At 42.5% G+C, this 16815-nt stretch overlaps 1 protein-coding gene across 1 annotated transcript in view; it reads left to right on the top strand.

The window, feature by feature from the left end:
• Window positions 1-16358, top strand: part of LOC147023258 (uncharacterized) — a 57755-nt gene extending 41397 nt beyond the window's left edge. The window contains exons 13-14 of the mRNA XM_085888495.1: window positions 13308-13361; window positions 13846-16358. Of these exons, the coding sequence (XP_085744621.1) occupies window positions 13308-13361; window positions 13846-13881 (90 nt within the window). The 3' untranslated portion in view covers window positions 13882-16358. The remainder of the gene's footprint in view (window positions 1-13307; window positions 13362-13845) is intronic.
• Window positions 16359-16815: the final 457 nt, after the last annotated feature.

Raw genomic sequence — 16815 nt, 5'->3', positions numbered from 1 at the left:
AAGTGTGGAAAAAAGTGTGGAACAGAGACATGAGAATATCTGTGGAAGGCAGAGGGATGGGAGTGCAGTACACAGGGTAAACAAGATGGACATGACAGGGACTTTCAGGAATGAAAGCAGCAAAAAAGGAAGGAAAGCAGGTGTGCCAAGGAAGGACTTTGCACAATGGAAGATGCCCAATCGGCGACTGGCTTTGGAAGCCAGGTCGGAAATGTGGCTTTCCCAGGGAAGATCATGGCAGATAGCAAGACCCAGAAGCTTGAATGAAAGGGCTTCTTCAAGAGGATTATTGAGGAAGTAGATGGTGGGGGGGGGGGGGTTCCAGATGGTCCTTTCGGATGGAGAGAAATCGTGAGAGTGTGAGATTTGTCAGGGCTGAAGGACATGTTCCAAGTGTTGGACCAGCTTGTGATTTTATTCAGATCTGTAGAGAGCGAAGAAGCTGCTGCTTGCTGATCTGAGAGATGACAGATGGAGGCAGAGGGTGGAGTCATCAGCAAAGAGATAAAGAGGATTTTCCAGAGTCAGAGAGATCATTGATGAAAACCAGAAAAATAACAGGGCCCAGAACACTGCCTTGAGGAACTCCAGCCTGGCAGGAAGAGGGGATGAGAGAACTCCATTAAGGGCCACGCGTTGGCTGTGACAGGAGAGGAAGTCTGCAAGCCATGAGTGGAGGTGTCATTGGATACCATCGGAAGAGAGTTTTGTGAGCAGGACAGGGTGCCAGACCGTATCGAAGGCATGCGATATGTCTAGGGAGATGGCTCTGATTCAGCATCAAAGAAGGCTGTGATGAATATCCCATTGACACTCTCCCCACATCACTCTTTGAGTGTATAGCTAGGCTGGTATCTACACACCGCCGTATTTAATTATATATATTTTTCCATTAACAACAACCTCTTTTCCCCACAATTACACAAAGATAGGTATTCCCATCAGCGAAGCAATGGGTCTTACATTCTCGTAACTTGGAAAAGAGCAGACAAAAAGGAATAGACATGGCAGATGAATGTTTTCTTCATATTCAGGCTCTCATGCTATCTGGCCAAGATGCCACCAATTACTATTAAGCGATAGTTCAACTTTTGGAAGATAAGTATTTGAGAGGGAATTTAACTATTATTCTAGATGTAATGCTATTTTTTTCTAAATTTTGGTGATTGAAACTAAAATTTGTTTCGTGCATGTTTTGTCAAAAAAACAACTAATTCTTGTGTTAATTTTTTTTTCTTCTGTGTCTAAGACTCGTGGAAAGGCTTTGGCATGCCGGACAATAACAACAAAAGACCTCAATGTACTTGAACATGCATTAAAGGGAATCGTTAGACAATGGACAAATCAATATGGGATTTGAACCTGTGATCCCAGCTTAACAAGTGAGCTGCTCAGATAGAAATAATTCAGCCTGAGCTGAACTCAAATTAACATCATTCGCTGTTGCTTACAGTATATGTTTTATATGTGCGGTTATACTTCACAAACAACTGGTTGTAGTTGAGAAAATCTGTCATAAAAATATTAAAACAAGAAGAAGCAGTTGGGGTTAGAACAGCCAGAGCACTCAACTCAGTTGCATGCCACATGGCAGGAACAGGAAGTTTCTTTTGTAAAAGGGTTTAGCCTCATAGAGGAGCTAAATGACAAAGGTCAGCTGGTATACTGACTCTCAAAGTGCGTTGTGGTGGGGGAGGGCTTGGGGTGGCATAATGCCAAAATAAGGAATAGCCCAGAGGAACAAAATGGAAATCAGGACGTGCAGAAGAGATAGTGAATGTGCATGGGTGAGCAAATTAGGTAGTGATGGGCATCACATTTGGAAAACAGAATTGAAGAGGATGAGACAACAGACACAGGGAGACAATTCCACAATCAGGAGAATAAGGGGACAAGTGAATGCAGATGGGCAACTCGACTGGACTTTGAGAGGATGACAGATGAAAGTTTATTGAGGGATGCGTTTAACTTGGGGTGGCTTGGGGATGGCAGAGGTAGAAGTAAGGCCAGATGTAGGCTTCTACAAAATCAAAAGCCCATCAACTTGCCACTAGTTGGAGAGTGACCTTGGAAGGGTCACTCTCCCAGCTCACATCTCGATAGTCCAAGAGTGACCTATGGTGTGGAAGGCCTTGCATTTGACCATCTCAAGAGGAAGCAATGGAGGAAACAGAATCACCAGCCAAAGTGGAAGCCATAATCCATAGAGTATGGTTGATGTCCATGGAGTAAGAGAGCTTTGCATGCACCATGGTGAGCTCGGTATAGCTCAGGAATGCCTTAGCTCGACAGAGGATACCCAAATGGTGACTCACCTTTAATGCCAGTTTGGTGATATGATCCTCCCATTAAAGGTTATGGCAGATAGTAAGGCCAAGGAGTTTTGGGGACTGCACCTCTTCCAGTCGCTGTTCAAGGAAGGGGATTCGATATTATGATTCTCTCTCTCCCCACAAGGATGAGAGAGAGAGAGAGAGAGAGAGAGAGAGAGAGAGAGAGAGAGAGGAGAGAGAGAGAGAGAGAGAGAGAGAGAGAGAGAGAGAGAGAGAGAGAGAGAGAGAGAAAGAGAGAGAAAGAGAGAGAAAGAGAGAGAAAGAGAGAGAAAGAGAGAGAAAGAGAGAGAAAGAGAGAGAAAGAGAGAGAAAGAGAGAGAAAGAGAGAAAGATATGGGGGTGGGGGGGGGAGAGAGAGACAGAGATAGAATTAGAGATATATATATATATATATATATATATATATATATATATATATATATATATATATATATATAATAAAAATCAAAAAGAAGAAGAAAGTGGCATTGTGGCATTGATTATCATGGTCCAAGTATCTGACGGGCACCTTAATTTGTCTTTCTAGGTCTGAGAAAAATGATTCAGCAGCAGGCAGGAAGTTAGTTTTCAAGAGAACCATATTGATCATAAATATCCAGGTGGTGGAGAAAATAATGGAAACACCAATTTAAAGTCACTTCATAGGGTGTTGGATCACCACATGCGGCCAGTACGGCTTGTATGCACCATTGAATAGAGACCACCAGTGTCTGGGATTCTTCAGGAGGGATGTGGCACCATTCTTCCACAAGAAAGTCAAACAACTCACACCTGTTTGATTGAGGTGGAAAACGCTGTCTCAGACGTCACTCCAGAATATCCCATAAATGCTCGATTGGGTTCAGATCCGGTGACTGAAAAGCCCATGACATGTGGATAACATCAGTATCATGCTCATCAAACCAATGGGCGACCACACGTGCTCTGTAGATGGGGGCAATGCCATCCTGGAAGACACCCCTCATGGAAAAATGCAGCAACATGGGGTGAAGATGATCACTCGGTACCATTAAGTAGCGATTGACATTGCTTTGCAAGGGAATGACTGCACCCAACCCATGCCAGGAAAATGTGCCCCACAAGATAACAGAACCACCAGAACCCTTCGCTGTTGGAACCAAGCACTCAGGATTGTAGAGTTCTTTAGGTTGGTGCCACATGTGCACTCGGCTGTTTGTCGAAAACATGGTGAAGGATGATTCATCAGACCACATCACATTTTTGCACTGCTCGTTAGTCCATTGTCTGTGCTCTTTGCACCATTGGATTCACAAACGTGCATTGCCAGGTGTGATGAGCAGTTTGTGCACTGCAACCCGACTATGGTATCCCGCTCTGTGGAGTTCACGATGGACCATTTTGATGAAACTGGCTGCTTGCTCCCCAGGTTGAAATTTACAGTCAATTGATCTGCAGGTGCTCGCCTGCTTTGCCTTGCACTTCAAATTAACGTATGGATATCACGATCCTGGAGTGTGCTTCTCTCCATTGTTGCCCTTTGTTGATGTCTTTCCCCTGAGGTTCCATGCCAACATCACTTTAGACACCATTGCTCATGAAACAGAATTGAGCTGTCTTTGTCACTGAAGCTGCCAAACATGCTCCAACAATCACCCCCTCTTTCAAAATCACTGAGGTCTCCTCGTGCAACCTTGCTTGCCATAATTATAGGCAACCAGGCTTGTGCAGCATTTTTATACACGACCCTAAGCATGCTGGGATGTTATTTTCTTAATTAACGCATGAGCCGCACGTGTGTGGCATTGCTTTCAATATACTTGGTGCCCCTCATTTACCCAGGTGCTTCCATTTTTTGATCCACCACCTGTAGATCATGAATCATGTTGGTCCGAAGATGTGGCCTCGTGGAGCCTCAGCCTACAACCACCCAACAGGCATTTTAAAGCCATTTTCCCTGCTAGAGCAGGGGTTAGCCTGTGGAACCTCAGCCCGAAGGCAAAATAATAATAGGAAAGGACACCCTCAAGCACCACCCGCTGTTTCCGCTAATATAGGAAATCAGACAACCACTTGAGCAGGCGTGCCCTGAATAATAAAGAAATTTAACTTGAATAGTAGTCAACATCTGAAAGTAGATCATAGTCTGAACAAACAAAGGAGATTTGCCAAGGTGTTGTGGTACAGGCTAAGTAAGTTAACAGAGTGCATGATCAGATGTTAACAGATGGCATCGTGGCCTGGACAGCAGAGTGCAGTACGGTTCAAATTAGTGCGGTATGGTATGACATATTGCAGCATATTATAGGTTAGTGTTTTTGTTTTTCTCATGTGACTTCTTTCTGCCAAAAGCCCACCCACACCACCCACACATACAGCTGAACACATCCAAAACCACATGCAAGGAAATGATGAAAACGATGTTAGGTCTCACTATCTACATATTGCAGTCATATGAGAAATCCCTCTTTGGGGGGGGGGGGTCTGGCACATGACACCTACCTACACTCTCCCAGATGAACCTATTTGGGAAGTGAAACCAGTTGGTGGTGCCTTCATTTTTTGAATATGGTTCACACTTTGTATTTTGGTGTGTATGGTGGCTTTTATGAATAGCCTGTAAATATTGTTTGTATACGAGTAGAGAAAATAATTCAGCCAAAAATATAACTGGGACGAAATCGAGATAAGAAAGAGGTTGTGAAGTAAGGAGTTAAAAATGTCTTTGACAGTTTTATTATGTCCTGTAAGATTGTTATTGTATTCTGCCACGAGATGTATTCAGGACGTAAGGGCTGCAGGTTGAAGGATACCTGAGCTGCTGTTAATGCTCCTGCCATAAAATACGTTATTCCAAAGAAATTGTTTCATCATCCGTCAACATTGAACATAGCAGTGTAAGATCTCAATCTTTTTCATCAATACCATAACAACCAATCCACATAAACAAGCATGTACATACATACAAACCCACTATTAACTATTGCTTTTACTTCCTTAATGGCCACAATTATTTTCACTGACATGAGGTCGGGTGGGGGGTTGGGGCAAGGGGAGGGGGCTGTGAAGGAGGAGATTTTTTTTAATTCTCTTGAAATGATGGTTTGTCTGTGATGATACTTGGTAGGACATTCAAGGGTTTTGATCCAGCTCTGATGAAGCTATGATTAACATGTTGTGATGCCACTTGAGTGATTATAGCTGACAAACAACTTCATTTTGAAATGTGAGCAGAGTATGTCGGCATTTTTCACATTCACTGCAGAGACGTGAATGGCACATTGATAATGAACACTTTTATACCCCATTTATGCGTGGAAGTCGTGCTGTGATGGGTGCTTACCGAGTCATATTATACCTCTTCCTATTGACAATGTACCACTCGCTGCACACTTTCTGAGTGAAATAACCCTTGGAACAAAATGGTGACCAGTCAGCAATTTTATTTTATTTTTTGTACACATTTTCGAGGCTCGTATGAGAGCTAACACACAACGCACAGCAAGGGGGAAATGAGACAATAGGGGTGGGAGTGGGAAGGACAAAACAGTGGGAAACAGAGACATTCGGAGATCTGTAGAAGGGAGAGGGATGGGCTGGGGAACATGGGGTAAACAAAATGGACATTACAGGGACTTTCAGGAAGGAAAACAAGGAATTTGAAGGAGGTGGGTTTGGGGTGGATTAACGGGGGTAGAAAAGATTGAGGATTTGGATAGGGTATGATAAGAGGTGGTGGTGAACAGCTGTTTTGAAGGCCTGGAGGGAAGAATGGGATTGAACAGAGTGAGGGAGTTTATTCCAAAGATGGGGAAAAAGAGGAATGAAAGAGTGAAGATGAGCAGTGATTCGTGATTTTGGTAGTTTTACCAGAAGGGGGTTCTTGGTGGACCTTGAGCGCCCTGCAGAAATATGGTGGGGACAAATCGCAGAGAGAGCAGGGGGGGCAACACCAGAGAGGAGATGGTAGAAGACAGAAAGACCACCCAACTGCCTGTGGTGAGAGAGTGAGAGGCCCAAAGACTCAGCCTCATCGCGGGAGATGCCAATGATCCGAAATGCCTTGATTTCCACAGCGTGAAGCCGAGAAAGGTGGGAGGCAGGAGCACCAGCCCAGAGGGGAGAGCAGTACTTGATCAGGCTGCGGACGAAAGCTTTGTATGTGGTCAGGAGCTCAGGTGGGCCAAGGAAGAACCTTGCATGACTGAGGATTCCCAGTTGGCAACTGGCTTTGGAGGCCAGGTTGGAAATGTGGCTTTCCCAAGAAAGATCCTGGCAGATAGTGAGACCCATAAGCTTGAAAGAAAGGACTTCTTCCAGAGGATTGTTGAGAAAGTGGATGGGGGGTGGAGGTGGGGGGGGGGGGTAAAATGTTACACTGAGAAGAAAGAAAGAGAAAAAGGAAGACAATTCAAACGATACAGAAAATAGATATATGTCTTCAAGTTACAGACTGTCAGATTACTTTATAAGCTTATTTTCTGAAATACGCTTGCAGAGTGGATCCTGGTGTCCTACTGGACGTACATCCGTATGTGTACGTACGCCCGTTAACATTTGACTCAAACATCTTCTACTCACAAACTACCTCACCGATATGGACCAAATTTGGTACGCTCTATCAGCTCAGCAAGGTCTTATGGGGGTGTGCTCCCCATCAGGATGCACCCCTATAAAGAGGGGTTTTACCCCAAATATTTGTATTTTATTCAATAATCTTCTTCTCAGAAACCACCAGACATATGTATTCAGTCTAAACTTGCGACGAGGCATCGGGACAATTTCCGTAATCTGAAGTAGTGCTCCTCATAGCCACATCTCCCCCAGAAAGGGGGGCTATGGGTCCCCTCCCCTAATCCCCCATTTTCACAAAAACATTTTCTCCACAACTGCCTGAGCGATACGGACAAAATTTTCTACAATGCGTCAAGACAGTAAGGTATCATGGGGTTGTGCTCCCCATCTGGATCTGCCCCCAGGGGGTTTCACCTCAAATTCAGGTAATTTTATGAAAAATCTCAGAAACCGATGGCCAGATGCAGACAAAATGCTTCATGAAACAGAAGGACCATGCCCTTAACTTAAGTTGTGCTCCCCATGACTGGACTACTCCAGAAAGGGGGGGGGGGCATGACTGCTTCCCCTTAATCCCTTATTTTCACCTGGCCTGTTGGGGAAATAACCGTCAGTCCCCCACAGGTCTATTTTTAAGTATTGTGCTTTTATGTTCTCGTGTTTATTTACTTACTTTTTGGATGCAGTATGTGATCAAGTTGATTTCATGGAATGAATAAGATGTAAATCCGGCAATCTGTGGCTCGGTTGGTAAACCAAGTCAGTTATTCTGATTTTTCATGATATAGCTCATGGTCCACTCAATGGAGTAATTAGTTTATGAAAATCCTGTTTTTTTTTTTTTTTTTTTTTTTTTTTGTATACCTTGGTCGAGGCTCGTATGAGAGCGAACACACAACTCACAGCAAGGAGGCATGAGACAAGAGGGGCGGGAGTAGAAGGGACAAAACAGTGGGGAACAGACACATTAGGTGAACTGTGGAAGGGAGAGGGATGGGGATGGGACGGGGAACATGGCGAAGAGAAGATGGACATTTCAGGGACTTTCAGGAAGGAAAGCAGGAGAAATGAAGGAAGTGGGCTTGGGTGGATTATCGGGGGTAGAAAAGATCGAGGATTTGGATGGGGGAAGATAAGAGGTGGTGGTGAACAGCTGTTTTGAAAGCCTGGAGGGAAGAATGGGAAAGAATAGAGTGAGGAAGTTTATTCCAAAGGCGGGAAAAAAGAGGAATGAAAGAGTGAAGATGAGCAGTGATTCGTGATTATGGTAGTTTTACCAGAAGGGGGTTGTTGGCGGACCTTGAGCGCCCTGTGGAAATGTGGTGGGGACAAATCGCAGAGAGAGCAGGGGGGGCAAGGCTGGAGAGGAGTCGGTAGAAGACAGAAAGACCACCGGCCAACCTGCGGTGATTGAGTGAGAGGCCCGAAGACTCAGCTTCATTGCGGGAGATGCCGATGATCTTAAATGCCTTGGTTTCGACAGCGTGAAGCCGAGAAAGGTGGGAGGCAGGAGCACCAGCCCAGAGGGGAGAGCAGTACTCCATCAGGCTATGGGCAAAAGCTTTGTAAGTGGTCAGGAGCTCAAGAGGGCCGAGGAAGGACTTAGCACGACGGAGGATTCCCAGTCGGCGACTGGCTTTTGAGGCGAGGTTGGAAATGTGACTTTCCCAGGAAAGGTCATGGCAGATAGTGAGACCTAGAAGCTTGAAAGAAAAGACTTCTTCCAGAGGATTGTTAAGAAAGTGGATGGGGGGGGGGGGGGTTGTAAACGGCCCTTTCGAAGAGACATAGTGAGAGTGTGAGATTTGTCTGGATTGAAAGACATGTTCCACGTGTTGGACCAGTTTGTTATTTTATCCAGATCTGCAGTGAGCGAAGAAGCTGCTGCTTGCCGGTCTGAGGGATGACAGATGGTACGGCAGAGGGTGGAGTCGTCGGCAAAGAGAAATAGAGGATTTTCCAGAGAGTCCGAGAGATCATTGATGAAAACCAGAAAAAGAACAAGGCCCAGAACGCTACCTTGAGGAACTCCAGCCTGCACAGGAAGAGGGGATGAAAGAACTCCATTTAGGGCCACACGTTGACTGCGACAGGAGAGGAAGTCTGCGAGCCATGAGTGGAGATGGCCTTGAATACCATGGCAAGAGAGTTTGGTGAGTAGGGCAGGGTGCCAGACTGTGTCAAAAGCACGTGATATGTCCAGGGATACGGCTCGGATTTCCTGTCTGGCATTGAGGACCTCCATCCATTGATGGGAGAGCAGAAGCAGCATATCCAGGGTAGAGTGACCTGGTCTGAAACCAAATTGATGATTGGAAATCAAGCCATTGGAGAAGAGGAAGGATTTCATGTCTGAAGCGATGATGGATTCCATCACCTTGCTGATGATTGGGAGAAGGCTGATTGGTCTGTAGTTACAGGGATCTGTTTTTGCACCTTTTTATGCAGGGCAGTGATGTTAGCAGATTTCCAAGCAGATGGCAGATGACCTTGGGCAAATGAGAGGGTGAATAGAACAGAGAGAGGTTGAGCAAGAGCAGAAGAGCAGGCTTTGAGGACACGTGGGCTGATGCCCTCTGGACCGGTTGCAGAATCTGACTCGAGGTTTGAAAGCAAGCTCTCCACCTTGTCAGGAGAAAAGGATACAGAGTCCAGGGACAGTTGGGTGCGACTGGGTAAAGTGGGTAGAGATAGTGATGGGTTTAGCACACAAGATTTAGCTGCAAACACCGAGTTTAGACATTCAGCTTTATCACGTGTGGAATCAGCAGTGCGGCCATTTGAGGTAAGGGAGGGGATGGAGGGGGAACATACACCAGAAACAGATTTGATTAAACGCCACCAGGATTTTGAGGAGGGAGAGAGGTTTGAGAGTTCAGAGTTGAGATGAGAAAGATGTTGTTTTCTGGCTCTCCTGAGGGTAGATACACACTTGTTCCGAGCTTTGTGGAAAGAACTGAGATTGCCCTCAGTTGGGTTTGCTTTCCATGAGGCAAAGGCAAGTTGTTTCAGGACAACTGCCTCGCCACAAGCTTCAGTAAACCAAGGGCGGGAGGAAGGGTAAGACAACTGAACACAAGAGGGGATAAATCTGTGCATGAGGGAGAGCAAGTTTCTTTGAAAGAATTCCCAGGATGAGTTGATGTTTGAGAAAGTAGTGATAGGAGACCAGTCTGTAAGTTTGATGGCTGCTCGGAGACCCTGCCAGTCGGCTTGAGTGAAATGCCAGACTCGACAGCGGTGAGGTGGTTCTCTGATAACAGCCAGAGAGATGTCCACTTTGACAAGGACGTGGTCAGATGAACCAATTGGAGCGAAGGAAGAGCAGCAGATATTGTCAGGGAAATTTGTCAAAATCAGATCCAGAAGAGATGGAGTACCATTGGTTGAGATCTGGGCGGGAAGTTGACCGATTGAGTCAGTCCCAATGAGTCGCGGAAAGCTTTTGCTGAGGTGCCATGGCAGGTGAGAGAGGTACCCACACCTAGCCAACTGGCGTGATGACAATTGAAGTCACCACATAAGAGGAAGAGAGATTATTCAAGAGTGATAAGCTCATTACATAATGTTCATCAGCCAGAATACAAGCATAAACCGGTGTGAACTACTATGTCTATGTCAAAATAAATGTTTCTCTATGTCAAATTTCAAATGCAATGAAATCATTTCCTCTACAGGGTTGACAGGATGGCCTCGAGGTGCGCACACTCGCCTCCAAGCTGTCTAGCCTAGGTTTGAATCCTGAGCCAGCTACAAATTGTCATCCCTGTCAAAACTGTCAAAATGATTGCTTTACAGGCAAGGTGATTCATCAATATGTGTGCCGTCCCTCAGATGGACATTAAACTGGGAGTCCGGTCTGTCGGCATTAGTTGGTGGACGTTAAAGATCCCACGGTGTCCTTTGTGAAGAGTTGGTGAGCTATTGCTAGCACCATGAACAAATTACAAATTCTTCACCTACAGAGGGCATTTCATGAGTGACACTGCTATGCTCTCAGCCAACGATGCTGCCCGGAAGCCTTGTGTTGCACACGAAAGAAGGATGATTTAGTGTATGCAAAAATAAAAATTCGAGTATTTAAAATTAAATATATAATGATATGCAATCTGCTTAATTCTTTTTTTCAGTGAACAACTCCACTGAATCCTTCAATGTATCCTAACCTTAGGGGGTTCAAATTTGTAGAAATTTCATGTGCATGTTGATCATGAGAAATTTGGATGTGATGCAACCATCTCTGCTATAGTAAGAGTAAACCTCCACAAGAATGCTATCATAAGAGTGTATCGCTCCAAGAGTAAACCATGCTAGAGTCCGTCCGAATCAAGCAAAGTTCAAGTGAAACAAGGTATTTGTAGCCACGTCCCTTATGACGTACATTCAATTGTTGGTTGAAGACGAGGTGATTCTTTGGATGTGAATCACCCAGGATTCACAAGGATATTTCGCTCCATTGTGTGGCCAGCTTTGATATCTCTGGAGAAGTCCACTTGAGTGATGGCTTTATGTAAAAAGTAAGGAACCATATATTTACTATGTATGCAAGTTTGCTGGAATTTTTGACTTCCTCCTGATCCTTTTGAGTCAGCATACAATGGTCCCAACCCATCCTATTCCTCCCCATACTCTGTACATAGTGCACATGGCAAGTTTGGCTATGTGATATAATAACACTGCAAGAATGAAAACTATCATTTTGAAAGCTTAAGAAACTGCCGAAAATCATTACATTGTGAACATATTCAGGACTTAATTTGCGAAGAAGTATTTTAATATTTTTTGTGTTGATAAACGGTAATCATTTTAATATAGATAAGCCAAAAAAAAATGCAATGAACATTTGTATTTTTGTATACATGTCTTAATTCATGCCATAAAAGGATATTTAAAACCTACATGCATATCAGTAATGTTAAAAAGCATTTACATCATTAAGATATACCACTTCTTTGATCCATCAGGTTATATACATATTAAATATCATATATGCTACAGAATAGTTATTACTTTTTGCACTTACAGACAGTGTATGATAGTAACTGATTCCAGGTGTTTGTAGATCCTGATGACTGACATTTCTTCAGAATAAAATGCTGTCACAAATACAATCTTAAGAATCACACTCACTGCAACCCTGTTATAAGAACAACGGAGTAGCAATTTCAATTACGACTATAGAGTTCATAGAACACTTTACCCCATGCAGTGTTGAAGTGTATAATTGAATTTAAACAAAATAAAGATTTTAAAGGTTGAATGAAAAACATTAATTCTGGAAGTTTACCGCCATTGTGCAGTGTCTTACATACCACCTTATTTAACATGTCCAAGTACTGCAAAACTGGAGGTTTTTGGAAGTGGTGACGAGGCGATTTGTGGCCTGTTGTGTTCAAGTGTATAATTAAATTTAAAGAAAATAAAGATTTTAATGGTTGTATAAAAAAATTAATTCCCGAAGTTTACCGCAGTTGACACTTTTACTAACTTATGACAAAAGTTTACCGCAGTGCCTTTTACACCACATTATTTAACACGTTACATTCGCTCTTCATGCCTGTTGTTCATGTCCTTTATCACATCCTTAAAAACAGTAAATTTCTTGTTTGGAATGATTTTCAATCTTGTTTGATTGCCAGACAGGAAAGACAGAGTATTTTTTTTATCTTCCTCCTTTCTGCATCCACGATCGGGGTGAATTCTGAGCCAAAGTATTGCCAAACTCATGTTTTTTCGTGTTGCCAAACTCATGTTTTTTTCTGGTCTGATTTGTGTTCAAAATAGAACATTCAGTTGAAAGTAAGTTATTCCTCGATCAAAAACTGACATTTGTGAACACATGGACAGACAGACATGTCGTGATATCAGAGCTGAAAACTTGTGCGTGCTGCTTGCTTGCTTGAAGCTTCACAAATAGAGGTTAGAGCATGGATAAACCCCATAGATTTGCATTCCATAGAGTTGGGGAGGGGGATTTATTTTTGTATGTTTGTGTGTAACAGCTCTTTCCTCAGCAATAGACCCCACAACAAAGAAATAAGTAATACAAGGACACACAGTTAAATTTACGATGTAAAGGGACAAGTTTTCAGACGACAAAACCGATATATTACAGTGAATTCAACACAATATTAAATCCAACAGATTAAAGTAATCTGGCACATGAGCAATCCAATAAAAAATATTATTAACAGACAATTTCAAGAACGCCTCGGAGCTTAAAATTAGCTGTGCCTAAGGTAATCAATTGTGTGGATCATGTCATGTCTTTGTATTTTTTGTTTTTTTTTGTATTTTGTATTTTTTGTAACAGCTTTTGTATTTCACATAAAAATGTATTTCAGATGAGTGAAGCCGTTTACAGGATGGCCTCCAATCATAGGAATGCCTTGCTAGAAATATTCAATAAAAGATGTTTACGTGTGTTTATTCTTTTATTAGCCAACTGGTGACCCCTTGCACGAAGATGCAGAGTCTACAAAGTGTTTGTCTTGGGTAAGTGCAGACTAATAAAATATCTTTCTTTCGACAAACTGTTGTATGAGGAAGGAGTTAAAATGATTTTTCTATTTCAAAATTTCAGAGCCAAAAACATTCCAATGGCATCAGAAAAATAAATGCTGGGAAAAAAATATATATATTTTTGCAACTGTCTGGCTACAGAGTAAAGAAACAACTGATTTATATGGGACAATTCTTTCATGGTTGGGTGAAAAACCTTTTGGCACCTCTTCATACACGTTTAGTCTCATTTCCCATTATCTCAAGAAGAGAGAACCTCAATGTTTATATTCTCCATTTGTATCTTAACTCGTAGGTTGGACCGTCAGACTGAACTGTTTCTATGTGTTTCATCAAGGTTGGTTAGATAAGACCTTTGTCTTTTAACTGACCTTGTGCTCACTCATTCTGTGAAGATGTGAAGTTAGAAGTTTTTATTCCGGATAGTAACCTTTATTCCATGATCTCCTCCTCTCAGAGCCGCGTTTCCCCTGTGCCTTGGAGGATGCAATGAGAGCTGGGTCGTATTGAAGACTATATACAGTCAGCACCCTGTGTTTGCTTCTTTTACAATGACAAATACAGGACCAGTTGATGGATCTTGTGAGCACTTGCTGGAAGGATTAATCTGCATATTATGTATGTTTGAGTGGGGGTGTGGGGAAAGGGGGATGGTGTGAAATTGGCAAAAGGATATTGAGAGAAGAGGAGTAGAAAAAGGAATGGAGGATGTGTGAATATAGGAAGCCAGGAAGGGAAGATATTTTGCCAAAGACAGAAATATTTTGCCTAAGGAGAAGTATGCAGGGTCAGAGGTATCACATTGACAAGTAGGGAATGTACAACAGGGAGGGGGTAGCCTAAGTAGCATTAGAAGTGGCATGCAGGGAGCAAACAGGGAAGGGGATCGCACAAAATGTATTTGATGACAGGGAAAGGGATCGCATACTTCTCCTTATGGGGTTTCTGTCTTTGGAAAAATGTCTTCTCTCCCTGGCTTCCAATATTCACACAACCAGACAGGGAAGGGGATCGCACTAAATGTACCTCCATTTTACATATACATGATATAGATGACCCAAACTTAATGGAATTTGTGTTTCTGCTTGCACTTGATAAGAGGTGGTCAGCACAATATGTATTTTTTTTTTGTTGAGTATACGCTTGGATTATAAGGAAATTTATGAACTTACTAAGTTATTATCGATATTATGATATATACTATATATAATAGGCTTACATTATAACTGATAAATAATTAATGCTTATTATTGGATGGTAAGGCTTAACCTACTGTAAGAAATTTGAATTGAAACATGGGTATCTTACATTCCCTTCTGTCTTTATAATTATATACAAAATGTATCATCGAATATGTATTAGACAAAACTGATTGCATCATGCGCTGTGAGCATTGTTAACAAATATTACAATAAAAACACACACACGGCCAATAAGCCCATCATGCCTGCTTCACATCCACAAGCCAATCACCTATTCAATGAGCACACACCATCCATAAGAACAACCCCGTCCACACAACTAACCTAATCCAACACAAGATCCACTCCATTAGAGGGAGGAAGGAAACAGTGAGAGGAGGGCAGGGTCGAAGAGGTACCTCACAGACAGGACGTCAACAATCACAACATCTGGGGATATTTTCTATTCACTTAAAAAACAGTTATGGAAAGGTGGGGTGGGCGGACAGTTAGGTGAGGGTTTCATGAACATAGATGACATGTTCACAGTTGATAACACCCACAACTCAGAAAATCAATATTTCAAGATACCTTGATGGATAGAACAGCATCATGAGACATTTACACAATGCCCACATCATGCAATCCAGTTAGCATCTATCTTCCATTTCTGCCTATATCCCTGTACCCTTCCAAACCCATTATTTCTAGATATCTACTGAATTCCATTTTTAATGCTATCTACTCTCATGTCGACTGCCACCTACCGAGAAAGACCATTTCATACATTAATGACTCTTTGGGTAAAATACCCCTGCCTTGCTACTATTTAACTCTCCTCTTATTTACTCTCAAACTTTGCCCCTTATCCTGTCACTGTCCAAGTTGGTAAAAAAAAAAATTCCTGGATCTGTTTTATCAAAGTCCTTGATTTACCTTGCAACTTAATAAAAATCTGTAGCTCCACATGAAAAAGTCTTGCTTTGCATTTAATCCTATACATATATTGTTTTACTTATATTTATTTTTGTCAGTGTTACATCTAATTATTCGAAGGCTTACTTGGGTTGTTTGCCATCCTTGGTTTGAAGAAATCCCTGTTTCGTAGTGGACGATAGGTGGCACTGCGGGCTCATCTAGTGCTGCCTGGATGGCTGTTTGCCTTTTTGTTGGTCACCAGCCAACGGGCCCATTACGGCAGAACGTGGAATAATTAACTCGCAAGCACAGGCCTGATAGGAGGTGCATTTCATTCAACACCTTGCCAAGGTTTGCGATGGGATTGAAAATGATTGCACGCATTGTTGGCCATTTTGATGTCTATATAGTACGCAGTAGAAAAAAAAATAACCGAAGAAGATGATAAACATATATTCCTTGGAAAGAATCATGCAATCTTTGCACCTTATTGCCATCCTCCAATTATTCTCCAAAGTCTTGCAGCCCCATCTGTTGCGATGCAGACGTCAATGGCTATAATGGCTGTCTGGGAAGTTGCCCGCCTGGGGGAATGAACCATGCTGACTCAGATCTCCACCGAATCCCTTAACGCGTAAAGCACAAGGCATTGACTGCAGTGCACCTCTGCCCCCCCCCCACCCCACCCCCTATATATTTGTTGCTTAACCACTTTGCTGGCGAAAATCAATTTTTCCCACAACCATATCTTGTTTATTGGGATTCTCGGTGATATGCTTGTGTTGGAAGTTCTGCTATAAAAGTTTCATATGTTTGGTGATGAAGTTCAAAATGTTGACCCTTACTGGAACAGTCGTAATAAAAATATCGATAACCATGGTTTTCACAACCTCTTTATTCCATAACGTGTCGCCTTTTATCATTTGACATTGGTCTGTGCAGTGCGTTTTGTTGCACCATGGAATCCTTAATATAATGTTTGACAATTTTTCTAGCATTGGAATTTGAAGCAATTTTTGATACCTCCTTTCTGAAAAGCAGCTTTCATTTATTGACAATATCAAAAGGAGAATAAGGATTTGACAATCATGCTTTTATATTTCTGCAATGTCAAAAACTTATGCCAAGTTCTACATTTGTTTCTACACATTGGATAAGAATGTCAGTAAGAAACAAATATCAGTGTAGTTCACTCGCACGCAGGCTGATTTGAAAATTTTTTATTCAAGAACCTTAAGTAATTCCCAATACACAAAAACGATATCAGTTAGGAACCTAATATTTTGCACAAGTGTAGCCTAATGTTACAGAAAGACATGACATGATCC

The sequence above is a fragment of the Eptatretus burgeri genome, chromosome 7 (genome assembly GCF_056783735.1).
Source record: "Eptatretus burgeri isolate ZD-2024b chromosome 7, Ebu_testis_v1, whole genome shotgun sequence".
In the NCBI taxonomy this organism is placed as follows: domain Eukaryota; kingdom Metazoa; phylum Chordata; class Myxini; order Myxiniformes; family Myxinidae; genus Eptatretus; species Eptatretus burgeri.
Note: the sequence above shows the minus strand (reverse complement) of the source record. Positions and strands in the feature narration are given on the sequence as shown.